At 49.8% G+C, this 23,520-nt stretch overlaps 8 protein-coding genes across 8 annotated transcripts; 5 read left to right on the top strand and 3 right to left on the bottom strand.

Annotated features, from left to right (window-relative positions):
- Positions 1 to 1,262: 1,262 nt before the first annotated feature.
- Positions 1,263 to 4,682, top strand: BDW70DRAFT_163614 (putative C2H2 finger domain protein; the record flags this gene model as incomplete). Its single annotated transcript, XM_073741324.1, has 2 exons — positions 1,263 to 2,525; positions 4,347 to 4,682. The coding sequence occupies 2 exons, from the start codon at positions 1,263 to 1,265 to the stop codon at positions 4,680 to 4,682; spliced, it is 1,599 nt and encodes a 532-aa protein (XP_073592150.1).
- A 272-nt stretch (positions 4,683 to 4,954) lies between these two features.
- On the bottom strand, positions 4,955 to 6,213 carry BDW70DRAFT_112938 (proteasome regulatory particle base subunit RPN10). The gene is made up of 4 exons (XM_073734587.1): positions 6,042 to 6,213; positions 5,943 to 5,981; positions 5,666 to 5,885; positions 4,955 to 5,607 (listed from the first exon to the last, which is right to left on the bottom strand). Exons 1-4 carry the CDS (start codon positions 6,065 to 6,067, stop codon positions 5,056 to 5,058), a joined length of 837 nt encoding a protein of 278 aa, XP_073592149.1. The 5' UTR covers positions 6,068 to 6,213; the 3' UTR covers positions 4,955 to 5,055.
- A 109-nt stretch (positions 6,214 to 6,322) lies between these two features.
- On the top strand, positions 6,323 to 7,726 carry BDW70DRAFT_112927 (uncharacterized protein). Its single transcript, XM_073734585.1, has 3 exons — positions 6,323 to 6,567; positions 6,617 to 6,908; positions 6,960 to 7,726. The coding sequence occupies exons 1-3, from the start codon at positions 6,417 to 6,419 to the stop codon at positions 7,645 to 7,647; spliced, it is 1,131 nt and encodes a 376-aa protein (XP_073592148.1). The 5' UTR covers positions 6,323 to 6,416; the 3' UTR covers positions 7,648 to 7,726.
- Positions 7,727 to 8,227: 501 nt separating this feature from the next.
- Positions 8,228 to 10,413, bottom strand: BDW70DRAFT_112930 (ubiquitin-conjugating enzyme E2). The gene is made up of 8 exons (XM_073734586.1): positions 10,176 to 10,413; positions 10,067 to 10,100; positions 9,877 to 9,971; positions 9,798 to 9,819; positions 9,652 to 9,748; positions 9,591 to 9,602; positions 8,495 to 9,535; positions 8,228 to 8,424 (listed from the first exon to the last, which is right to left on the bottom strand). Exons 1-8 carry the CDS (start codon positions 10,206 to 10,208, stop codon positions 8,409 to 8,411), a joined length of 1,350 nt encoding a protein of 449 aa, XP_073592147.1. The 5' UTR covers positions 10,209 to 10,413; the 3' UTR covers positions 8,228 to 8,408.
- Positions 10,414 to 11,881: 1,468 nt separating this feature from the next.
- On the top strand, positions 11,882 to 16,447 carry BDW70DRAFT_112911 (GTPase-activating protein LRG1). The gene is made up of 7 exons (XM_073734584.1): positions 11,882 to 11,887; positions 11,981 to 12,683; positions 12,739 to 13,441; positions 13,493 to 14,143; positions 14,206 to 15,261; positions 15,312 to 15,598; positions 15,651 to 16,447. Exons 2-7 carry the CDS (start codon positions 12,219 to 12,221, stop codon positions 16,068 to 16,070), a joined length of 3,582 nt encoding a protein of 1,193 aa, XP_073592146.1. The 5' UTR covers positions 11,882 to 11,887; positions 11,981 to 12,218; the 3' UTR covers positions 16,071 to 16,447.
- A 690-nt stretch (positions 16,448 to 17,137) lies between these two features.
- On the top strand, positions 17,138 to 18,798 carry BDW70DRAFT_143523 (C-3 sterol dehydrogenase/C-4 decarboxylase). The gene is made up of 2 exons (XM_073738113.1): positions 17,138 to 17,823; positions 17,943 to 18,798. Exons 1-2 carry the CDS (start codon positions 17,254 to 17,256, stop codon positions 18,603 to 18,605), a joined length of 1,233 nt encoding a protein of 410 aa, XP_073592145.1. The 5' UTR covers positions 17,138 to 17,253; the 3' UTR covers positions 18,606 to 18,798.
- Positions 18,799 to 19,608: 810 nt separating this feature from the next.
- On the bottom strand, positions 19,609 to 20,822 carry BDW70DRAFT_153411 (SNG1 family protein; the record flags this gene model as incomplete). Its single annotated transcript, XM_073739630.1, has 2 exons — positions 19,609 to 20,416; positions 20,455 to 20,822. 2 exons carry the CDS (start codon positions 20,820 to 20,822, stop codon positions 19,609 to 19,611), a joined length of 1,176 nt encoding a protein of 391 aa, XP_073592144.1.
- Positions 20,823 to 21,513: 691 nt separating this feature from the next.
- BDW70DRAFT_153410 (uncharacterized protein) lies at positions 21,514 to 23,089 on the top strand (the record flags this gene model as incomplete). Its single annotated transcript, XM_073739629.1, has 7 exons — positions 21,514 to 21,525; positions 21,667 to 21,837; positions 21,902 to 22,018; positions 22,132 to 22,212; positions 22,278 to 22,494; positions 22,527 to 22,730; positions 22,791 to 23,089. 7 exons carry the CDS (start codon positions 21,514 to 21,516, stop codon positions 23,087 to 23,089), a joined length of 1,101 nt encoding a protein of 366 aa, XP_073592143.1.
- Positions 23,090 to 23,520: the final 431 nt, after the last annotated feature.

Here is a 23,520-nt window from a genome sequence, read left to right as displayed (position 1 = left end):
CACTTGTGATTTCCAATAAAATTATACATTCGCGACTTGAGCTGAGCCCTAAATAGAACATGGCTTCTTGCTTGGGCCTGTTCTTTTGCAGCAGTCCAAAGCTGCGGTTTAGCGCTGCAACACGAGATCCAGGTGCAAAAAAGCAGGTCTGATCGGATTTCGACCACTAGTCCACCACCACCATCTCATCTTGCATTCCGACCTCGTCTCGATAGATTCAGCGCGCTTCACTTATGACATCGCCGATCGCTTCTTCGTTGGTCCCCGTCTCCAGTTATCTTTGCTTCGTTATCTGCGCCAAGCTGCCACCGTCTTCATGCCAGAGGCCCAGAGCAAGGGGGCCCTTTCACCAGGGCAAACCACAATCGGCCAACACTGCCCGTTCTTGCCAGCCACTCTCTGTGAGATTGGTCGGATGATGCATCCTTCATACCAAGATTGGTCAGTCCCCGATGGAGGAAGCCCGGGAGGGGGCCAGAAAAAGAAACGCACGAACGAGTGCATGCATCTCTAGATGACGACAACGAGAAAATTCACCAGTGCCACGCTTACCGCTGCTCACGGCTCCGCCCTATATCATCTAATGATAAGTCCTCTTTTGGACAGGTTGAGGCTCAACTCATGAGTCACGTATCGTTATCGTTTCGTAATGGACTCCGTTCCCGAGGCACGAGTCCTGGGGAATGCACTCCACGACGCAGGCGTTTGTGGCGCTGCACCTGTCAGCTATCTGTCCCGCTCATGTACCCGTATTTTACGCCCATGAATTTGTGACTATGCCGATTTGGACTCGAAAAAATTCAATTCCAGAGACTACCTCAAAATAAGGGGAGGAAAAAGTAAGGAAGGGTTGGTTCCAAAGCAACCGCCCTGACTAGTCCTGTCCACTCCTATTTCTGCATCGATGGAGTCCGTCCGTCGGCACTAGACGCCAAACAGGGACATACTCCCAGTTCCCACCGGCAGATTGTGCCTGTTCGTCCTGATGGAGGGTAGGAATTGGTAACTTGAGGCTCATTCGAGATTCGCCAATTCGCGGTGCTCTCATTGCGGTTTTGCTTCTGCTTTTACCACGCCAGGAAAATATCTTCGGGCGAGGGAGCCTAGCGGAGGATAAATGCCGCCATGGCTCCTCTGTGGTCATGGCCGTCTTAATTGTTTTGCTCAAGCTCAAATAAAGCATTGTACTTACCTCGTGGTGTTCCTGCGCCTGTCATCCTTTGTTGACTTGACTTGATCAGCCTTCTGTCTTATGCTGAATAATGGAGGACCACTACCACTACCCTGACTTTTATCACTACTCCGTACAAGACCATCTTCCAACATCGCAAGAGGCCGAGTCCCAGTACTATCCTCATCACATTGCCAATGCAGTGGGAGTTCCTATGTCTGAGGCTATGATTGAGTGCGTTCCCATTGCAGCTGAGGCTACCGTCAAGGGCACCCACTTTCCTCCATTCGAACCAATGCGATACCCTCCCCCCCCATCTGCTTCGGACCTAGGAAACTGGTGTCCTTTGTCGCCGTTTGACGAGAGCGTGCGCAGCGTCTCACCTCAGACAGACTGTCAGAGCAATTGCATGTCAGCCCTCAGCTACGATGACTCTATATCATGCACATCCAGTTTTGAGAATTCGCCATCACCTTCATACCCCGATATGCCCACCACACTCTACAAACAAAGATCAATCAGTCACCCCGAGCCCACTCGTGCAGCGCCGCATCAGAACTGTATGCTCCTGCAAGTATACACCCCAATCACTCACCAACCCGATGAGAACTCTCGCAACTTCGCCTCTACTACCGAGTGCGAGCGCGAAGCCCTTCTACCCGCTCGCAGACCTTTGACCGGCAACCGCGTCCAGAAGTGCAGCAGCAAGACGCGTAGAAAGACAGCGGCCAAACCCAGCCGCGCCGAAGCAGCCACAACCAAACAAACGCTCAAAAAGACTACCGACCGCCGCTTTGAATGCTGCTTCGCCCGCTATGGCTGCGAAAGCACCTTCCCCTCGAAGAACGAATGGAAGCGCCACGTCTACTCTCAGCACATCCAGACAGGCTTCTACAGATGTGACATCGGTCGCTGCAGTCTGAACAACCGCTCCCCGTCTCCTACCGGACTTCGAACACCAACTTCGTCCTCCCCACAAACCCCGCCAACCCCACTAACGCTCCTTGTGAACGACTTCAACCGCAAAGACCTCTTCGTCCAGCACCAGCGCCGCATGCATTCTCCCTGGAGCGCAAACTCATCTACCCCAAAGTCTTCCCGTAAAGCCTCCTCAGTCTCCCAGTCCGAAAAAGACTCCTTCGAAGAATCCCTCGAGGCAGTGGTTAAGCGGTGCTGGCATCAGCTTCGGGAGCCACCAATGCTAAGTCACTGCGGGTTCTGTGATATGGAGTTTTGCGGGGTTAATGCTTGGAAGGAGCGCATGGAGCACGTGGCGAGACATTATGAGAAGCGCGATCCTTGTCCTGAAAAGGAGGATTTACCGTTGAGAGAGTGGGCCGAGAAGAATGGAATTGTGAGTTGTGTCAATGGAGAGTGGAAGTTGGTTAGTCTTTGCCGGAAGTGATCTTCTGCCTGTCTGGCTGGCCTCATTAATCTCTTTTTGATCCGCGACTGTCTCTTTCCTACCTTTTCTATCTTTTATTGTATATCATCCTCGGTTAGTGATACCTGTTTGAAGGATCTATTTTTGGTTGGGTTCGGTATTTGGTCGCCGTGGGATACAGTTTTGGTCATAATTATGATTCATGATGTGATGTGATGTGATGATATTTTGTATTACTTTTGATATGATTATAAAACTCTTCTCTGGGCGGGCTCTATTACTTGCTTTCCATCTAACATGGCAGATTGCTGACTATGTTCTGATGATCGTAACGTTCGTTTCTTGTTAAGACTGCACGTGCACGGTAGATAGTCTACTCCTGCTCTGAGATACCTGAAATTTCGTGCCCGATTATAGGTAGATACTCAGTGAACGCTCACTTCAGATTCAAATTCTCTTCTTCTTTACTGAAAGTTCGTGGGTTTCGCTTTTTTAGGGAACAGCTAAAAATTTCACTGCATCAATAAACATCCAAGCGCTTCGCCTAAAGGCCTGACCTGGGAACTGGACTCTAAGACCTAGCAGAACCTGATAATACATCAGAATATCCATACCTATAGAAATTCCAGCCACGGAATACTGAACAACTACCTGTGCTTGGCCCACGTCCAATGCGAAGGGAGACATTGCTGACTACCTGGATAGAGACAACGCCCACCGGCGAAATTTATGTACTGCCAGAATTATACATACCATCAATATGAGACGAGGGTTTCAAAAAGTATTTACTCGTCTGGACGCTCAATCTTGTAGTCATTATTACTGTCTTTCAAGAGAGGGCCAGCGTCAGGAAGGTCAGCAGGCGCAAAACCAGCACAATAGCAGAATCAGCATATCGTGAAATAGCACCCCCTCTGCCACTGTGATATCTGAACCGGCCAGGCTCTGTGGATGCCCGCCTTAGGCGCATAGTCAACGTTGATTACCTCATTCTGGATCGTCGTTACTTATTGTGGTTCTAACTAGCCAGAAGAGATCGAAGGCGAATTTACATTAAGAGGATTTAAAGATGTATGTATTATAACGAAGATTTGGAGTTATTTTGGTGAGGTTTCCAGGGAGAATGACTTCTTGAAGTATAAGGTAGCAAGAAATTACCAAGGTTTGTATATATTTGTGCATATCCTTATCTACACTCCACTCGCATTGGGTGCAGAATAAAAAGGCGACCCGGCAGACAATCCACCTCCGCATTGGAGCTTCGACTTCCGCCTTCATTCTCAAACCCAACCTTACTAACACCTGTAGCCTGCTATTGCTGCGCCGATGAATATGATCCTTTTCCCTCAATCATTTTTCAAAAAGCAAACGCAGCAGCTCCCGATTACTCGAGACTAGACCCGACGACCTAAGAAACAGCCTGAGCACCGAACCTTACAAACTCGCACCGCACTGCACTTTCCCTTCTCATCACCTCGATCTGAATATATTACCATGTACGTCCTGCTCCTTCACAACCACCCGACGCAGAAGCGCGAGCAGATACTAATAGCCGTTACGGCAGGCCCGTCTACTCCCTTATAATCATCAATAAAGCCGGCGGACTGATCTACCAGCGCGAGTTCCAGCCTGGCTTGCGCAAGCTCTCTACAAACGATTACTTAGTCCTTGCAGGGACATTTCACGGGTGCGCTCTCTTTGAATAACTCCCTTTCACCTCAATTGGCCCTACCCTTTTGACGGAGGGAACACAAGTTAAATGAAAGGTGTGCTGATAATGAGGCGCAATAGTGTACACGCAATAACCCGCTCAATAACGCCCAAACTCCCAAACCCTCTCTCCCCCACCTCCTCTATACCTATATCCTCCGGCGCCGGAACATCGTCGCCTTCACCATCACCATCGACGCCCACACCAGCCACGTCCTCAAACCACACGCACACATCCACCCTCTCAACGACAACGCTCACACCATCCCCCTCCGTACACCCCGCCACGACATACCCGAACCCTCATCTTCCGGTAACAGGTCTCGAAACGCTCGAAACGGACAAGTTCCGATTGACGTGTTTTCAAACGCTCACGGGGACGAAGTTCCTGCTATTCACAGACCCGCTGATGGATAATGTGGATGTGGTCATGAAAGGGATATATGAGCTCTATGCGGACTATGTGATGAAGAATCCATTTTATCAGATTGAGATGCCAATTAGGTGTGAGAGGTTTGATAGGGGGCTGGGGGGATTCCTCAGGGTACGGGGGTGATTGCCGTTTGTTGTCCATAAATCATGGAAGGCGTGCGAGATACCTAGCTGTATAGATCATCTACCCTTAGATCATTTATTTTCTCTGGGTTATTAGTGGGATATTAGGCTGGATAGACGTATGGCGATACGAATGACGATAATCTTCAGTTTATCATTGCTTATACTAATAGTACGACTGACTTGTTTTCGTAGGTAGGTGCGCCGGGTATGCATTAACGTTAAATAGAAACATTTAAGCGGTATCCATCTTATCCGGATCCTCGTTATCCTTCTTGCTCGCCGATCCCTCCTCTGGAATTCCCTCCAGATTCTCCTTACCATGTTGCGCCTCCCGCTCCCGCCTCTCCTTCTCCTGCCGGTTCTTCTCTTCCTCTAGCGACAGACGCAGCGCAAAGGCGAGCTCGGGGTCATTCTCGGCTGCAGCGTCCAGGTCAAACGCGCCGCCATCGCCACCATCACCGCCTCCCATACCGCCAGCACCACCAGATCCATCACCGCCAAGGATAGGTGAAGCCTGGAGTTCCTCGGACAGCAGATTCGGACCGGGCGGGATGATGGCGAGGTTGGATCCGTCGCCGCCTTTGACGTTTTCGACGAAAGCTTCGAGTTTCTTAGTCTGGTCCGATTCGAGGTCGCCAAAGGCGATAACGTCTATGGAGACGTTGTTCTTCTTCATTTTTTTGGCAAGCTTCACAAGGGTCTTCTCATCTTCGGCGATGGGGGAGCAAGAGAATACGATGATGCGTTGACGCTGGGACTTCTCGGAGCGGTGTTTGAGTGCAAGCTATCGATTTCGTCATGTCAGAATAGGTATATACCAGTATTAGTATGAGGAAGCGTACACCGGCAACTTGTATACTCGAGGTGAAGTGGGCGGTTCCGTGGATCTTCGTGCGGTGCAGTCCGGCCAGGATGCCGCCGAAGTCAGTAGTGAATGTGGATAGCACTTCTGGACCTTTCCCGCCCATACTCATCAGTCCTACGGCGGACTGGGGATGTGCGCGCATCTTGGCTGTGTGGATGACGCTGACGGCGTCGATCTGAGCTTGCCATCGTGTCGAGCTGTGGCGGTTAGCAACGGGTATTCGAAAGGACGTAGGAGAGGTGTCAAGGTCCTACGTGTAGTCTCCATTTCTGCTGCTTTCGCTATTGTCAACGCTGGAATAGTTTAGCTGTCTCTGAAATCGGAGCTAAGTGATGGGTCGGGGGACGACGAACATGATCATCGTAGCTTCAAGCGACATCTTGGCGGGTCAATCAGATGTGTGGGATATGCGTGGGAGGAGGCAGAGAAGAAATCAGACGTAATAGAAGCCGTTAGCTGAGAATGGACAAGGTGAGAGTGGATGATGTTGGAAGGATGAAGCTGGGCCGACAAGAGATGTCACCCGCAGGAGAGTTGAGGCTTGAGGGAGCTCACTAAGCTAACGACGAATTAAGTCAGCGCTTGTTTATCTTGTTCCACATCAACACCACAACTCCATCATTCTCCTCCACATCTTCGTCCACCACCACAACACTGAGAGTCGCCAAATTCGACCGCTCTAGATATTCAATTATTGAGAAGAACCACGATAGTTTTTGACTGACGCAATGAGTCCCGCATCTAAACGCAAATCCCACGAGATGGCCGACGCGTATCCCAGCCTGGAGGATGCCACGCCCACAAACAGTCCACCCAAGAAGCGCATGCGCATTACGCGACGCCAGAAACAGGCCCTAATGGATAACCTGCAGCTCGAAAGTACGCTGTTCGAAATATAGCGCCATGGGATCAATGCTAACTTGGGCAGTAACGGAACGAGCACGCAAACTCCGCGCACAATACGCTCTCCAGGCACAAGACTTGCGGGCCCGGATCGAACGACGCGTCAATCGAATTCCCGTGATCCTACGAAAAGCGAACATGGACGAGCTGCTCGAAAAGCACAATGCTTCTCTCTGTGCTCAACTAGAGAACCCATCGCCAAGGAAGTACCGTAGTCCGGCTAAAGGGTCCCGCAACTTCACGGCCATATCTGCGTCCGGCAGAAAGAAGGCTGCGACTGTTAGCCCAAGTCCTCGACGAGTGCGGAAGCAACATAGGTATGTGTCATTAGTTGTATATGTCACGACAGTGCTAAATGTGCTCGTTAGTCCCGCCGGCATCTACTCTGACAAAGAAAACGCTCCTGCGTCAGGCGAGCAACTGGACGTGCTCAAGAATCCCAAGCGACGTACCAAAGCCGGCACAACAGGTGGCACTTCGCGCATTGTCTCGCAGGAAGTTCGAGGAGCAGACTACAGAATTCTCTCGCCAAAGTCCTCCAACTCCAGAACCTACCCGCAATCTCCTCTTTTACGATCACCCGAGAAAGCCCAACCCTCTTCATATCTTTCTCGGCCCATGTCTCCCTTGAAACCATCTAGCCCCCTCAAGTCTACCACGGGTAACTACGCAGCGTCTCGCACGGGCTCATCACGAGGCGCTGTCCCGCCTCGCCCGCCATCTTCACAAACCAAACGTCCTGCAAGCAGGACCGCCACGGCAGGACCGAGATCTATCCGCTCACCCCTGTCACGACCTGGTACTCGGCAAACCGATCGCAGAGGTAGCGTTTCATCTTCCGCCTCATCAGGTACAACCGTGGCCAAAACTAGCTCGTCGCGGAGAATAACCACCGCCTCGACTGCCAGCGCTGCAGCAAAGAAGATGTCTACAGCGCGGTCTCAAGCTTCTGCCGCTGCGAAGAAGACTACAGTCTCAGGATCTAGGAAAGCAACCGTGCCGGCGGGTAGTGAGACTGCAACAGGCGGACGGCGGGTTCTGCGGAAGCGTGCTTAGACCCCTGGTTCATTAATGTATTAGTGCTTGGGTTCTCAGTTTGCTTTAATGCTGCATTCCGATTCGAGGCGTGCTGGAAAGCGGAGTCAAAGGGTCTGGTGTCATTTGAGCCGTTTGGGATTAGAGTCTATATTCTTGCTTATTATGCTTACTTTGCTTATTCGAGGTATGGTTGGATGTCTCGAGTTTTCTGCAGTTGGGTCGTTCTGTGCTGTTTTATTAGATGCTTTCCGGCATTTCGTGATCGTTGACTTGAATGCACGAGTTCAGTTGGATGTTTATCTGATTTCTTCGCCTGATTATCTAAGTATGTCCACAAAATAGTCACCCGTAAAAAAAATGGAATATGATATGAACATTGCGCCGTTGTAAATTGAAGGAAAGTACCACGCTTGAGCATGGCACATACTACTAAAGATGAAGGGTTATCTCAGGATGAGTATCATATTTCACGTGCAAGTAAACATGTTGTGGCGACCAGGGTTACGGCAATGTCATCTTTCACTTCTTTCATCTGTCGGCACACCCAGGCACTCTTCACACAGTATCCCAGCCGTCAAGGAATCCGCAATGTCATAGCCGTATTGCGCGGAAAAACAGTGGTAGAGGGGTTGAAGTGAAAGAGCGCAGCAGCATCATCCTTGCAGGCGTCCTTGTCTGGATCCCGTCTTGGTGTTCTTCCATCGTTTATTGGACAGGCACCCAATCTGACGCCGGCCTGACCGATTTGAATCTCCATACCGAGGCATAAAGTTTGGTTTTTACTCAAAAGCATCCCTGTGCAATGCAAACAGCATCAATATGATAACCCATATATATCCGCTAACAGGCTAGGTAAGTGACTTACTCGACAGACCTCTCCACATCCCTCCGCAGGGTCCTTTTGTACTTCTTACGGTCCTCTGGTGAACCCCAGAACAGCTTCGCTGCCTCAGTATTGACCGTTGTGCGTGGATCATAAGGTGGCTCTTGCTCCTCTAACACGGCAACGATCGCTTCAATGTGTTGACGCATCTCCTCGATTCTTCGGGGGAAATAGCATAGGACGCCCTCCTTTGACACACGGACGTGGAAGAGGCTCGTCTCGACGAAAACACGGGGCTGTTCTTCTGGAAATCGGGGACTCAGGTGGATACGGATCTTGATAATGCCGCCCTCCAGGGGTGTGGTTGGGCGGCCAAAGTACGTGAGCTTCCAGAGAAATGGGTTACCGTTGACAAGAGTCAAATCAATCGAGTAGTTTTTGTGGCTTTTCAGGGTTTCAACGATTTGCTCGTACTGCCTCTGGAGGTTGACTGCGATGCCTAGTTCGTTCTTTTTGGCTTCTAGCCCCTGTGTCTGCCAGTTCTTGGTTTCGTCCATGATCTTGCCTTTAAGGTATATTAGTCGTTGCTGGAGCTCTGGGTAATCAAAATGACCATCCATGGTATTGCCATGGCTTTCAAAGGGCATTCGGTGGAACGGGAGCTTGGGCGTGATAGTCTCCTTCGCCGATTCGCTCTGGATGAGCTGCACGTATGAATCGTAATACCAGAGGAAACGGCGTTTCCGCAGATCAACGAACGCATTGGTAGAGGTGTGGTTCTCATCCTCAGAACTATCATCGGCTTCCGACAGGTATTTTTCGTAGCCTAGCGATTTCGAGGTTGCGTCGAGCGAAATACCCATGGCGGACTCCAGGGGTTGAAGGACTGCTATGCGTATTGTTTCATGGCGAATCTTCGCTTTATAATGCGCCATGTTTTCTTCGTCTGTTTGCGACTTGGCGTGTTCGTACCCTGGCTCGTTCTCGTAAGGGTTTGAGGACATGAGACTCTGGATAGAAATCAGGACTGACTCTAGTCCTTGTGCTGATGACCATTGCTCCCCTGGTTGGCCGGTCCATGTTCTACGCAAGATTAGCTGAATTGACGCCTCAGAAGATGCATGGGATCTTGCTTTACCCGAGAATCGATCTTCTTGCGTCAGCAAACTAGCAACATGATGTCCAGTTGGCAAACTTACAAGCAGACCTTCCCTCCAGCATATAGATTTGGACTAAACCTACAGGCTCCCGAATTGGTCGTCAGAGCCCTTACGCTCGGAGCACGCGCAGGGTAATCTGGAGGCTTGATGAGCATCAATCAGGCATTGAAAATGGCTTAACATACCTTTTCCAAACTTGATGCTGAACTATATTGTCCCGAATTCAGCAACGAAGGTCTAATAGCGGAATAGAAAATATCTGACCTCAAAGAAACCAAATTGATACGGCGTCTCTGGTGGTCCCAGAATGACCGCGCGCACATTTCGAATGTCTTTTTCGTCGTAGTCAACTGCAATCGCTTTACCAACGGTTAGCGAAAACATCCTGCCGAGTATTAAAGGCCTTGCTGGTTAATCTGGAATAAAAGAGAACATCTCTCTTCGAAGTGCTTACATAGGTCGGCACTGTTCTCTATCTGCTTGATCTCCTGGTATTGAGACATGTGTTAGTCTCTTTAGGAAACATTATGGGAAGATGACTCTAATAATGAACTGGAGACTACCCTTGTGATGCGGATAATCGCTTGATCAGACATCGTCGTGCAACTATGTTTGGAAAAGTAAAAGAATATTGATCCGACGTGAGACCAGGCTGTATGATAGCCTAAGATCGAGAGGAAGGCGTAAACTTCCGAGAGGAGGATATGTTCCTGTTAGGATGAGTGATCCAAAAGGCTATGAAGAGAGATTAGGATAGAAGGGGCAAAAAGACAGTTCTGATACGAATGAGGTTGAGGTATAATCGCTGGGAGAGGTGTGGAAGACAGGTAGAGAGAACCGAACAGGCTGATACAGACATACAGCACTGCAGTCAGCCACGCCAACAGCCTGGACCACATCCAAAGAGCAAACAGCGCCAGGAAACAACCACGATGCTCCCGTTCATCGAGAACAATTGCTATCATTTAGAGTCACCGTTGATTTTTTTGTTATTGCTATTTTCAAGGGATAAACCGGTATTTCTTACAAGGTTGTAATTTTCCAGTTCAAGCTTGTAACAGATGAGTTTGATGCATCAAACAATTCAGGATCCTACCTCTCCATTTCTCTTCAGCCTCCAGGCGAGGCAGGCCGACATGTGCGTAGTAGCTGATGCCTACTCTAGGCAACCCCAGCCTGGTGCAGGTTGAAATGGCTTCGACGTGACACGAATAGCAGAGGGAAATTTGAAGCCTCATAGCAAAGCATATCGAAAACAGGAAGGTAACCAGCTGTCCTGGAGTCATGACCCCGCCGATATAAGCAAAAGCAGCACTACGGCATACGGTACCTGTCTTGTAAACTCAGAGTCTATACCAGCCGCTAGGGGGCGCGGGCTTCTCCACAAGCTTGTACTGTATGTACGCAGTCGAGACATTCAGAACCTATACAGGCATTCTGGGCTCATAGTGGCTGCAGAAAGCCAAGGAGATCAGAGCCGACTGGATATCATATCCGGGCCCTGTTGTTCTCAAGAGATAGATTGACTACGAACTCGCAGTTCTTGCTCCTGAGCGGGGGTTGCAGAGATGCATTCAATTTGTGGCCTGAAACTTGCGCGCAGATGCCTCAGGCTAAGTTAGCGACCATTATACTACGTAGACAAACTCAAGGTTTCTTTTTTACTCCCCGAGATCATCAGCTCAATGATTCAGACAGAACGTTGATTTCGTCTTCGACCGGGTTTAATTCCTGTGGAGTCGTGGACCCTTTTACCCAGGCACAAGTTCCAGCCACCCAAAAAGGAGTGCAAAACAAACATATGACCCTTTCTTTCAAGGCGGTGTGAGCAGCGGTGAAGCTGACACGTGATGCTAGCAGCATAGGGGGGCAGAGCAACAATGTATTCGCACTGCCCCAAACATACCCTCTAACTATTGAGTCTGGTTTTGTTGGCTGTGATTGCTGGGCTTTTGTTCAAAAAACTGCCTTCTGATTTTCAGGGGAATCCGAGACTGTGCTGTCGAATAATCCCCTTTGGTTGAAAGTGACCAGGTATGGTGTTGATCTTGGCCATCAACCTCCGCCGCTCGTTGGTCTCACTTTGAGCTCCGGCCCTTTCAATCCGATACCTTTATCACAAGGCGGCTACGTTCTGCTGTTGAGCTGACTTGACTTCTTCTTCTTCTTCCTGTTCAAGTGGGTGATTCTGTGGCTTACTTGCCCGCCCTATCGGTCACGCGCTGTGTTCCTTGTCCCTTGAGTTTCCCCGCAAGCTGTACCTGAATGGCTTGAAGTGAGTTCGCCATGAAATGACCCTAAACATGCCTCCTCCCAGCCCCGCGCGAAGCTAAGAACACGCTGTATAAACTAACATCCCATTTTAAAGCACAGGAGACTGTTTGGATGTGCCATTTTTACGTTTAGTAACTTGCATCGCCTGTTAACACTTCTTGTTCGAGAATAACCTGCGCTCTCATCGAACCTCTTTGACTCCGGCGGCAAACCGACCCTTACCTTTGAAATACCTCGTTCAATCATATCGGAACAAAGTCAAGAAATCATCATATATTGTTGGGAGACGTATAGTTGGACCAATATTCCAAAGGCATAGTTCTTCGCAGGACATGCCTCCCGGCGACGTTTCACTGCCGGACAGCCTCGTGCCGGGCAACGGGGCTGTCCGCCCGTCCCTGAACACCAGCGGCTACGGCGGTAGCAATGGAGGAAGCTTTCAGACGCAAACGCCAACGTCCCCTGCTGACAGTACTGTTCCCTTCGACTCCCCTCGCACACGGCCATGGAACGCGTCCTCTACTGGACCGGATTCCGGTCAGAGCCCGGTAGATAGTCGCCCTATTCGACGTCTAGACTCGAATCCCGTTGAAGCCAGAGACCCGACGACGCCTCAAGATCGGACTAATCACTGGGAAAATTCAGGGCCGCTTGAAAGACCCCGACCGAATGGCCGATCGCACGCCAAGTCTCCTGGAAGCTCATCAAGGATCTGCAAAAAGTGCAATGAACCCCTCACCGGCCAGTTCGTTCGAGCACTGATGGCGACATACCATCTTGAGTGCTTTAAGTGTGAGGTGAGATTCTCAGCTCTGAGCTTATTCCATTTCAGCATACTAATTACACCAATAGGACTGTGGGCAAATAGTAGCGTCCAAGTTCTTCCCTGTCGATGCAGAAGATGGAAGCGGGCAGTATCCATTATGTGAAATTGACTATTTCCGAAGACTAGACCTTTTATGTCACGATTGTGGTGGTGCGCTGCGAGGATCGTATATCACCGCACTGGACCGCAAGTACCACATTGAGCATTTTACCTGCTCGGTCTGCCCAACAGTTTTTGGCGCACAGGACTCTTACTATGAGCACGAGGGCAAAGTATATTGCCATTACCACTACTCTACGCAGTTCGCCCAACGATGCCATGGCTGCCACACTGCGATTTTGAAGCAGTTCGTGGAGATTTTCCGCAATGGACAGAACCAACATTGGCATCCTGAATGTTACATGATCCATAAATTTTGGAATGTTCGCCTTGCTCCGACCGGCCAGCCTCTGGAATATCCTCAGATGAAAGAGGATGCTAGCGACGAGGAGCGGAACCAGATTCGCGAAGAAGAAGACTTGATGGAGGAAAAGGTGTACAAAATTTGGAGCACTCTCTCCACCTTCGAGGAGTCGTCTGCTGCCTGCATCTCAGATATGTTATTGCATGTCAGTAACGGCGCATATTTAGATGGTGTTCTTGTCGCGAAGCGGTTTATCGGCCACGTAGAAATCCTTTTCTCCGCTATTGATGAACTCGCCGTATCCATCAAAGCCCAAGGAATGAAGGGTAAGACATGACTTCACAAAGTTCGACTAACCAGCTAACTTTCCTGTCTAGACCTCGCCTTCGGTCGTGAAGCAAAACTTCTGTGCAAAAAGATCGTCGCATTTTTTGCACTGCTGTCCAAAACTCAGGAAACCGGCGTTAAGAAACTCGGCGTTACCCAAGAACTTTTATCGCTTGTTACCGGTCTTGCTCACTACCTCAAACTTCTCATTCGCATTGGATTGCAAGGCGCTCTAAAGCTGGAGAGAGAACAGCAAAGCCCTGAAGGCCTTCATAGCCTCCTAGATCGTCTTGGAGATCTTGAGTCACTACGGCCTCTCGAGGAAGAGGAAACGCCGGCAGATTTGTTGGTCGGTGTAGATACGTTGGCCGATCAGCTCTCCGATTGCTGCGCAGCGTGTAAGGAGCCTATTGATGATGAGTGCGTCATGCTCGGTGACAATAGATGGCACATAAAACCCCTGCATTTTCTCTGCTCGTTGTGCCAGACAGACCTGACAACAGATCTTCAGGACGCTTTTTTGAGCCCCAAGGACAAGCAGATACTGTGTTCTAGCTGTGTCACTCACAAAGGTATTGTGAACAGCACGCAGAAGGGCTTTATACGCGTCACAAAACTCCAGCAGTTTGTCTTTCTACTTAGAGTAGCTCTGGCACGGCTTCTTGCTGTTTTAAGAGCTGGAGGAACCCTTTTCCCGTCAGGTATGTAATCATTATGCACCGGCTGAACTCCCAGAAACTGACATACCGTCTTCGTTTGGTAGAAGACTCCTCTGCCGCACAGTCTGACGGTAATCAAATACCTCCTGGTGGCGAGTTGCGCCGCAGAAAAGATGGAGACGGGTCTTCTCTCGAGCAGACAGTCGGTGAGATGCGACGCCTACGGTCAATCCGAAATGAACGCACACTTTCCACAACCTACAAAAAGGCTAGAGCGTCAAGGATTATCGACGGACCTGAAGGAAGGAGCGTCAGACCTGGTTCCTCAGGCGGCGAGGGCTCGGACTCTAGGGGACCTGGCTTCCAAATTGTGGAGGAAAAGGATGCCAATGGAGAACCGGTAACTGAGCTGGCATTTGGCAATCAAGATGCCTTGACCCTGGATGACATTCCTCGAATTGTCGCAGCAGAGCAAGCCAAAGAGCAGCGCCCGAACGCTTACAGACATGCTGGCACCAAGCTCGTGGGCACGACTGAACCTCTTCCCAGGTACAACCAGGGACATCAGCGCGGCGTTTCTAATGCTGGTATCGAACAACCTTACCCTGCGCCGACTGGAAGGGGCAAACGGTACTTTTCCGAACTCTCTGCCCTCGAATACTTTATTGTAAGACATGTTGCTGTGTTGTCTATGGAGCCCTTGCTGGAAGGTGCTTTCACTCTGGAGGAACTCCTTTCATTGATTGAATCACGGAAACCAACGATATGGGGTATCTTCGGCAGAGCTTTTACCAAGGATGCCAAAAAGGGTGGAAAGAAGAAGGGCGTGTTTGGCGTTAGCCTTGACTACCTTGTTGAAAAGGAAGGCACCGAGTCTACTCATGGCGTCGGCCCGGGGGCTCTTCGTATTCCGGCTCTTGTTGATGATTCTGTGTCTGCCATGCGCCAAATGGACATGTCTGTTGAAGGTGTCTTCCGGAAAAACGGCAACATTAGACGGCTGAAAGACATCTCGGAGATGATCGACACCAAGTACGAGCAAGTGGATTTGACAAAGGAGAACCCAGTTCAGATTGCTGCTCTTCTCAAGAAATTCCTCCGCGAAATGCCCGATCCACTTCTAACATTCAAGTTGCACCGTTTGTTTGTTGCATCTCAAAGTATGTCGCAATTGCCGTGACATATTGACTTATGCTAACCTCATTTCTAGAAATCCCTGATTTGGAAAAACAGAAGCGGGTGCTTCATCTCACATGTTGCTTGCTTCCTAAAGCTCATCGTGACACAATGGAAGTCTTGTTCGCTTTTCTCAACTGGACATCATCCTTCTCCCATGTCGATGAGGAGACTGGCAGCAAGATGGACATCCATAATCTCGCGACCGTTATGACTCCTAACATTCTCTATCCCAATACGAAGACAAGCGCTGTGGATGAAAGCTTCCTCGCAATCGAAGCTGTCAACGCGCTCATTACGTACAATGACACCATGTGTGAGGTATGTATCCGCCGATCTGATTGCTGAGCTGTTCGCTAAACCGAACGTACAGATTCCGGAAGACCTTCAATCTGTTCTTAGCGACAGCCACCTCTTCAAGGAGAACTCGGAAGTCACGACTAAAGATATCCTGAGAAGATATGGTGACATTGCAAGGGGTGGCTTCTCCCAGAAAGCAAGCAATGGCGGCGAAACATTTACTATAACTAATCAAAGCCGAGGAGCCAACGTCCCCACTTCTGCCCGGATTGAGACAGACCCGTACCAGGATGCGGCATCTCAGATGCAAAGTTCGGTTCGACATGTGCCTGGACCGGTTGGAAACTCGCATCCAAGTGGTGCCATCGCACCCAACAAAGACCTCGATAAACGCACCCGCAGCACTAGCACCGGCAGTCAATCCGAAGGCCAACCCCAGCAGGTACCTTACAGAGCTCGTCCAAACCCAGGACCTATGGGCGTTGCTGGTTAACCATGTTTTCGGTCTACATATGATGATCAGGGTTGCTTATTCCACTCTTGGGCCGCGTGTCGTTTCACTGTTTGAGCTTCCAGAGAGATGCTATATGCGTATTTTCGGCCATGAAGCATTTTCTTCACCTTAACTGTCACCTCGGCTTGCGGTCAGTTTTCTTATATAAGTTCAGTCTCAACGCAACGTGTTCGGGCCTCCTAGTTTGGGCTATTGAAGCGCCATCTGCTCGCCTCTCTCGTCTTTTTCAAATTGCATTGCAAAACGGTCGCAAAGTTCCGTCTCATCTTTCTTATCTTGTTCATTGGTCAGCCGCTGTCAGGAACTTGAGGAACTTTACTTCGGTCCAGGCATGGCTTTCCATCCACATTTCTGGACTTGGGGTGTCATTTCTGTCGTTCATTGTGTTCGTTCATTGCATCGCATCTGGCAATTAGTATGTCATATGAGCATTGCCCTCTAGTCCGCAATGCTCTAGTCTGTCTTCGTCATTTCCATTTCTCTCCTCCATACTCCCTGACTTCCCATCTCTCATCAATCTGCGAGAGCCTTTACTTATTTGACCACTGACTCCTGTTAAAGTTGGCTTTTTGTTTCTTTCTCATTTCTTTCCCGCCAGTCGATAATAAGACGGCAAAGATACCTAACAATGGCGAGTCTTGTTTCTTCTTCCACCCTCTCTCTACGTACTGCACTTCTTTATCTTACCTCTTCCCATTCCCCTTCTCTTTTCTCTTCTCTTGAAGCGGCGTCTTAACTTGTCTTGTCATTGAGTCCGCTGGAAGTGTTCGGTGGTTCCATTGCAGGTTCTGGTTGTCTTCCTCTGATCTCTACAGTTACCCAAAGCATCCATGTGATCTCAATATGGTGGTTTTCTCTGTTCCTTACCCATAGGCTATGTAGTTTATGTACAGTCCGTGGCGAATGGGTTGCCTCTGGTGTACTACGCTGTCTGCATATTTCTATCAACGTAGGAAGTGGGTCACATCACGTGCACTGTCTGGAGCTAGCCCCAGTCGTTCGGCCCCAGACTCATCTATCCATAAATTGATTTCTCTGAGATTAAGACAGATTTCACTGCCAGCAGTGCCCAGCTAATTCCTCCGATCGTGACCTGCCTCGTCGCTCCTTCCCACGCCCTCTTCCTTCTAGAACTAGCCGCTCCGCCCCTCCTATTGTCATAATGACTACAAAGCGACCTACCATGACCCTGGGCACTGTCCTGGTAGTTGGAGGATGCGGCTTTCTAGGCTCTCACATCGTCGATCAGCTATTAAATTTCCCAACGGAGACCGAACCCAGCGCTTCTCTTCCCAAGCCCCAGGGGGATAAAAGATTCGACTACCCCAGACTCGGGGACCGTTACCCAGTATGCATTGCCAAAGTCGCTGTGGCTGACCTGCGGACTACAAACAACCGGTTACCTGGGGCGGACTACTACGAGGGCGACCTGACGTCCGCTGAATCGATGCTGTCCATCTTTCGCAAGGTCAAACCGGACGTGGTCATTCATACCGCGAGTGCGATGTTGACAGATAAAAATTTGCTGTACCAGCTCAACGTCGAAGGGACAAAGACCTTGCTCGAAGTTGCGGGTGGTGCCCGGGGAGATTGGGGAGGCAAGTGCAAGGCATTCGTCTATACGAGCTCAGCCTCGGTTATCCACGATACGCAGAGCGACCTGCTTAATGTGAACGAGGACTGGCCTCTTATCAGGGGAAAGCTGCAGCAGGAGTACTACTCCGATACCAAGGTACGGCATCTCTCCTCTGCTCTTCCCAGAGGGAAGGAAAGGAAAGAAAAAAGGAAGAAGAAGAAGAAGAAGTTCTGCTAATAATAGGAAGAGATCGCTAACACTAAGTGAAACCACAGGCTGAAGCCGAAGAAGCCGTCCTGAAATACAACCGCAAATCCCCATCCTCAATGCTAACCTGCGCGCTCCGCCCATCCGGCATCTACGGCGAAAAGGACGGCCAACTGATTATCAAAATGCTCAGCCATGGCGTTAACGCCTCGCCCACTGTCCGGAAAATGCAGCTCGGCGAGAACAACAACCTTTTCGATTTCACATACGTCGGAAACGTCGCGTACTCACACCTCCTTGCGGCTTTTCGCCTCCTAGCCATTCACAAACGCGTCGAATCAGGCCAGGGTGACCTCCTCGACTACGAACGCGTCGACGGCGAAGCCTTCCTCATCACAAACGACCAACCCGTCTACTTCTGGGACTTTACGCATGCTGCCTGGGCGCTTGCGGATAAGGTCGTCGAACCGCATCAAGTCTGGCAGCTCCCTGAGTGGCTGCTCGGTCCTATTGGAGGTCTTGCCGAGGCCGTTCTGGGACTTGTGGGAAAAACGCCAAATCTCACGCGGCGGGCGGTGCGGTACTCCTGTATGACGAGGTACTACTCCTGTGACAAGGCTAAGGATCGCCTTGGGTACACACCTATTGTCCCCCTTGATGAGGGTCTTGCCCGTGCTGTGGGGTACTTCCTCGAGCGCTGGCGGCTGGAGGGTGAAAAGAAAGGGCAGTGATTCTTGTTGCAAACTGATTTCTTGTTGCAAACTGACGTTCGTTATTTCTTATTGTAATATATCCGTACTCGAGGCTACGAAATAACCTGTCTGAGAATCTTTTTTATGTATATACCTCCTAATTATGCTTCAATAGAGCTTCTACTTTTTACCGTTTACAACTGTTCGCGTTCCTTTCAATGTCCACTTTTAACCTCCCTTTGCTAGATGGAATATATAGGGAATACTCTATATAAAGTTCAGAAAACCCAGAGCGCTGAAACACACGCAGAGAAAATATTATATGTTATGTCTTTGCATCCCGGTCTATGGATAAAATCCTCGTTCCTCTATTGTCTCGCAATACTCAGAAAGATTCCGTCTCTTACTGTCGGCGAAGTACTCATTAAACAGGCTCTCTAAACTTGGAATCTTATTGCAAACTCAGGACGGCAAACGCATTGATGAATAGACTAGTCGACATTAGATGTGCTATATTATACGTATTGCAATTCCTTTTCGCATGATGACTCACTGTAACATAATGTGCGCTTGCATAATAAATGAGCGTATCGAGCTAAGGTTGCTGGTTGAACTATTTTCCTCTCTTAGTCTAATGCGCCATAGACATATAACAGAACCTGCAATTGCACGGGGCTACGTTTTCTAATCTTGGATGAGTCTGGAATACACTCGGAGGCCGTTGGGACAGATTCGGGCTTTCAGAAGGCTAGGGAAAGTGAGCGCGGAGCAGAAATGGAGATTTTCTACTTGATATAGTGCATATGCATAAAGAGTGGTGTAGAAATTCGGAATAGGTGACGCAATGAAGAGGAGAAGGAGAAATGGCAAGGTTGAGAAAAGAAGCACAAAGAGTTTAAGCGCAACGATGCAAGTGGATCTTCAACGCTCGCCAACTATAGAAGGCACTAAATACGTAATATAGATATACCCAGCCGTCTAGAGCCAAAAGAGAAGCAAGAAGAATTGGGAAAGTGATGGCATAAACAAAGGCAAAACTAGGTCATACTTTGCTTGACTCTTTGCTGAAAAATGTCTTCAAGCTAGATTTCGTCCGAATTCCCATGCCAACCACAAACAAGACCAATGCTACAACCCACTCACACCACAAAATCGGAAAAGCCCTGTACAGATGCGGGTTACACCCTTCCGTCCAGATCTGAAGCAGGAGCTCATAAAGAGAATGTGCCGAAAACACATACCCGATACGATAAAAACCCGGAGACAGCTCAAACGGACCAATGGTACTGGAGACATTGAGTATGATCCAGGTCAAGACAAAGAAGGGTACAAAGGGCATCGGGATGACAGAGGTAGCGAAATCGATGAAAAGGAAGTGGACATGCATGGCCAGCCAAATCGCCATCCAGGTTAATGCGAATTGGCCAAATGAGACATCCCAACTTTCGCGGAACGCCCAAATATAGCCAGTCACTACGAGGGCAGCAACGAATGTGTAGCAGACTGATATGATGAATCGGAGGATGGTGTTCTGTCTTGGGGAGAAGGTGTTGAAGTTGTTGATTTGGGCAGAGATGCCACCGATAGCCATTATGAAGAAGAATTGGATAATGATAGGCATAACCATTGAGACTGTATTGTAGTAGAACCGGACGCCCTGGCTCATGGGCTGAATATCAGTTGAGGTAGACGAGACTGGATCGAGAACAGTTTTCGCGATGTAGGGGTCGGAGACGTTGACTGCGCTTAGGGCTGCGGTAAGGCTCGCCTGCTTGTAGACGGCAGCAGCAGCTTGAGAGAGCTGAGCCAGGTTTGAGTACATTCCTTGCGCATAGGCCGGATAAACGGCACTTTTATAAACGTAGCCTAGCGCCTGGGTGTTATGTACGCTTTCGCGCTGTCTGTTGAAAATAGCGCGTCATTTATTCGCGAGGAGGCACCCAAGCCAGAATATATAGCTCCCCAGTAGCCGCCTTTGCAGACGGCTTCTTGGATGTCTTGCTTTGTTGGGTACTCCTCCTGGGTGTGTTGGTGGACAGTTGGGAATTCGGGACCTTGTATCTGGGTGTAGGCCGTTGTGACAGACTGGCCAACCGCGCCCCCATCGTAGTCGACATACAACACCTTCATTGAGTTATATCGCAAGGAGTCGCGGTACGCTGTGCCGTACAGGTAGCTCATGTTGGCGAGGATTAGTAACTGCAAAGAGACTATTGCGCCGACGACGCCAGTGAGGAAGGGGTTGAGGACGGCCATGGTGTCTGCCTTCCGTCGTATTTTGCCAAGGTGCCAAAAGAGGGAAGTGAGAGGCTAGAGCTGCACGAGTGTTTGGAGAAGTGCGGAATGCCCATTATACAAGAAGGGATCCGCATCTATAAGTCTGTGTCTATGTCGGAGGTCGGACAAGCAAGACGCCAATAATTCCGCACACCGAGATCAACCTAACTCCGTAGAAAGAAGTTTGGCTCTGGGCCCTTGAAAAAAAGCTAGAAAAATCACTATTGAATATGTATCGAACTTATGGCACTGATCTCCACTTACCTGGACATGGTACTTCGTATATCATCCGATGCTCGACGACCCTCCGCTGAGGTAAGCGGAAGGATCCACTGATTTCGGCAGCGGCGCACTCCATCCGACTCCGAAGTATACCCAGGTCTTCAGTAGACCTAGTAAGAACACTAGCGGAACGATCTACAACCACCAAATTCAGGTAGTGACCCGAGTGGGCAGACCGCTGCAGTTCGGCGTGGTCGTCTTGCCGCCTGGCCGCCTGCAGGCACTTAGAAGGTATGGGGCTTTCCCATCGGCCCATATCTCGGGAATGTATAAAAAGCTGCACGCATCCCCGTTGTCGGTATATTGCTTCCTGAATGCATGGAATCGACTTCGAAGCTCCAAGTTTTCCGTGTCTTCTTTATATTTTCACATCAGCCAACTATCACAAATGCCGTTAAGCGTAATTGTTGTTGGCGCAGGCCTCGGCGGGTTGGGGGCCGCTATAGCCTTAAACCGGGCAGGGCACCGCGTGCAGGCAAGTGGCTATTGAGCCAAATATCCTGCGATCCGCTCTTAGAGCCGTTTGCTAAACGCTGAACAGGTGTTTGAGAAGTCTGGTTTCCTCAACGAGGTTGGTGCGGCAATTCACGTAGCGCCCAATGCCACTCGTATCCTGAAGTCATGGGGATGCAAGTTGGATTGGCTTCAACCTGTTCACTGCGAGACACTGCAAATTTGGGATGCAAAAGGAAATCACATACGCACGCCAATCGTAAGTTGTTTCGGCAAATTGTTGATTTGTGTCTTGTAAGATCATAAACTGACAGGTATGATAGGTTACAAGGGACCATCAGCGTAACCTGAATGTGCATGATGAATGGGTGCTGACCCATAGGGTAGATTTGCACAATGCCCTGCGTGCCACTGCCGCCCAAGAGATTGACAGCCGCAAGGTCAATATCCGATTATCATCGCCCGTGTTGTCAGTGGCAAGTATCCCAGCTTTCCTCAGTCTCTTCCTAAGGCTTTCTGTCTGGTTATAACTAACACTTGGCGAATCATACAGGATGCGGAGGCAGGTGAGGTTGTTCTAGAGGATGGCACCAAATACACTGCCGACCTGATCGTAGGCGCTGACGGTATCCATGTAAGCATCTCTTGCGCAGTGTACTGTCACGCATGAGATTAATGCTCTTTGATTGACTCTTACAGTCTCGTTCGGTCCACGGCATTGTGGGAGCCGATAGGGGTAGGGTGAGTACCGGACAGAATTGTTACCGATTCTTGGTACCCGTCCACAGAATGCGAGATAACCCACTCACGGCCGATCTCCTCGCGAGAATTGGTCTTAACGGGGTTCATGTCTTTGCGGCCCAGGACCGGCGTCTGGTGATGTACCCTTGCCGCAGAGGCGAGTTGCTCAACGTGTGTGGAATCTTCCCTTCTGCGTCGAAGACGGAGGCGGGAATGATGCCGGATGGCACAACGCAGGAAGTGTCAGCCAGCTACTGGAGACATTCCACGACTTTGGCGAAGAGCTACAAGAAATGTGCCGCATGGCAGAGGACGTGAAGCTGTGGAGTCTGGCGTCTCGTAATCCGGCGCCTATGTTCTTTCGCGGCAAGCTCGCTGTGATCGGCGATGCCGCGCATCCCATGCTTCCTCGTAAATTCCTTGGATTTGATTCGCACCTTGTGACGTGAAATGCTGACAAGCTGTGTACAGACCAGGGCCAAGGCGCTGCACAAGCCTTTGAGGATGCGGCAGCTCTTGCCGGAGTGATGACCGCAGACACGACTGTAGATCAGATTTCGCGGCGTCTAGAGCTTTACAATGAACTGCGGTATGCGCATGCAGTGACAGTCATGGTGATGTCAAGGATCAACGATGAGCGACGGGGGGAGATGCTGGATGAACTGCGTCGGTACGTTCCCAACGCGGAGCTGCCGCACGAGATGTTTGAATTTACTTGGCCATCGGATCCTATCAAGGAGGCGGCACACCTCGTGGCAACTGCTTCGTGAGGAACATGACGAGGGCTGATCTTCGAAGCTTGATACTTATTCGTAGAAAATAAACTCCTGCCTATAGATGGCAGGTGTCAACCGGAGGAGATCGCTCCTTACTAATCAAGCTTACAGCACCTCGGTCGACCTTCCATACCTCCATTTATTATAGAGAGATCAACGTATCTCCTGACAATCAGGAGAATTATCATAGTAGCTATGAAAATCTCTACACAGACTGTAGATATGAGATTAAAAGGCTTTCAATTTTAACAATTTCGTTGCAAACACTGGTCACATGACCGAAATCGGCGCTAGCAACCACCTCGATAGTCGACAGCGAATTAGAGAGTTCCCTTCAGGTCCGCTGGATTCCAGGCCACTCTGGAATCGCTGGGAATGAGCTGGCAGACAAGCTGGCTAAGCTAGGGTCTTCTATATACAGCCCC

The sequence above is a fragment of the Aspergillus foveolatus genome (genome assembly GCF_047715535.1).
Source record: "Aspergillus foveolatus strain CBS 279.81 unplaced genomic scaffold BDW70scaffold_74, whole genome shotgun sequence".
Taxonomy (NCBI): Eukaryota; Fungi; Ascomycota; class Eurotiomycetes; order Eurotiales; family Aspergillaceae; genus Aspergillus; species Aspergillus foveolatus.
The sequence above is the reverse complement of the archived record's forward strand: the minus strand, read 5'-3'. Positions and strand labels throughout refer to the sequence as shown.

Coding starts and splice junctions, on each gene's coding strand:
- BDW70DRAFT_112938 (XM_073734587.1), bottom strand. CDS start 6,067: ATGTCGCTTGAAGCTACGATGATCAT. Junction 5,982..6,041: donor CTTGAAGCTACGATGATCAT/GTTCGTCGTCCC, acceptor AAACTATTCCAG/CGTTGACAATAGCGAAAGCA. Junction 5,608..5,665: donor CGAGTATACAAGTTGCCGGT/GTACGCTTCCTC, acceptor CGAAATCGATAG/CTTGCACTCAAACACCGCTC.
- BDW70DRAFT_112927 (XM_073734585.1), top strand. CDS start 6,417: ATGAGTCCCGCATCTAAACGCAAATCCCACGAGATGGCCGACGCGTAT. Junction 6,568..6,616: donor GGATAACCTGCAGCTCGAAA/GTACGCTGTTCG, acceptor TAACTTGGGCAG/TAACGGAACGAGCACGCAAA. Junction 6,909..6,959: donor CGAGTGCGGAAGCAACATAG/GTATGTGTCATT, acceptor TGTGCTCGTTAG/TCCCGCCGGCATCTACTCTG.
- BDW70DRAFT_112930 (XM_073734586.1), bottom strand. CDS start 10,208: ATGTCTGATCAAGCGATTATCCGCATCACAAGG. Junction 10,101..10,175: donor CGATTATCCGCATCACAAGG/GTAGTCTCCAGT, acceptor TCTCAATACCAG/GAGATCAAGCAGATAGAGAA. Junction 9,820..9,876: donor ATCAATTTGGTTTCTTTGAG/GTCAGATATTTT, acceptor GGGACAATATAG/TTCAGCATCAAGTTTGGAAA.
- BDW70DRAFT_112911 (XM_073734584.1), top strand. CDS start 12,219: ATGCCTCCCGGCGACGTTTCACTGCCGGACAGCCTCGTGCCGGGCAAC. Junction 12,684..12,738: donor TTGAGTGCTTTAAGTGTGAG/GTGAGATTCTCA, acceptor TTACACCAATAG/GACTGTGGGCAAATAGTAGC. Junction 15,599..15,650: donor ACAATGACACCATGTGTGAG/GTATGTATCCGC, acceptor CCGAACGTACAG/ATTCCGGAAGACCTTCAATC.
- BDW70DRAFT_143523 (XM_073738113.1), top strand. CDS start 17,254: ATGACTACAAAGCGACCTACCATGACCCTGGGCACTGTCCTGGTAGTT. Junction 17,824..17,942: donor AGTACTACTCCGATACCAAG/GTACGGCATCTC, acceptor GTGAAACCACAG/GCTGAAGCCGAAGAAGCCGT.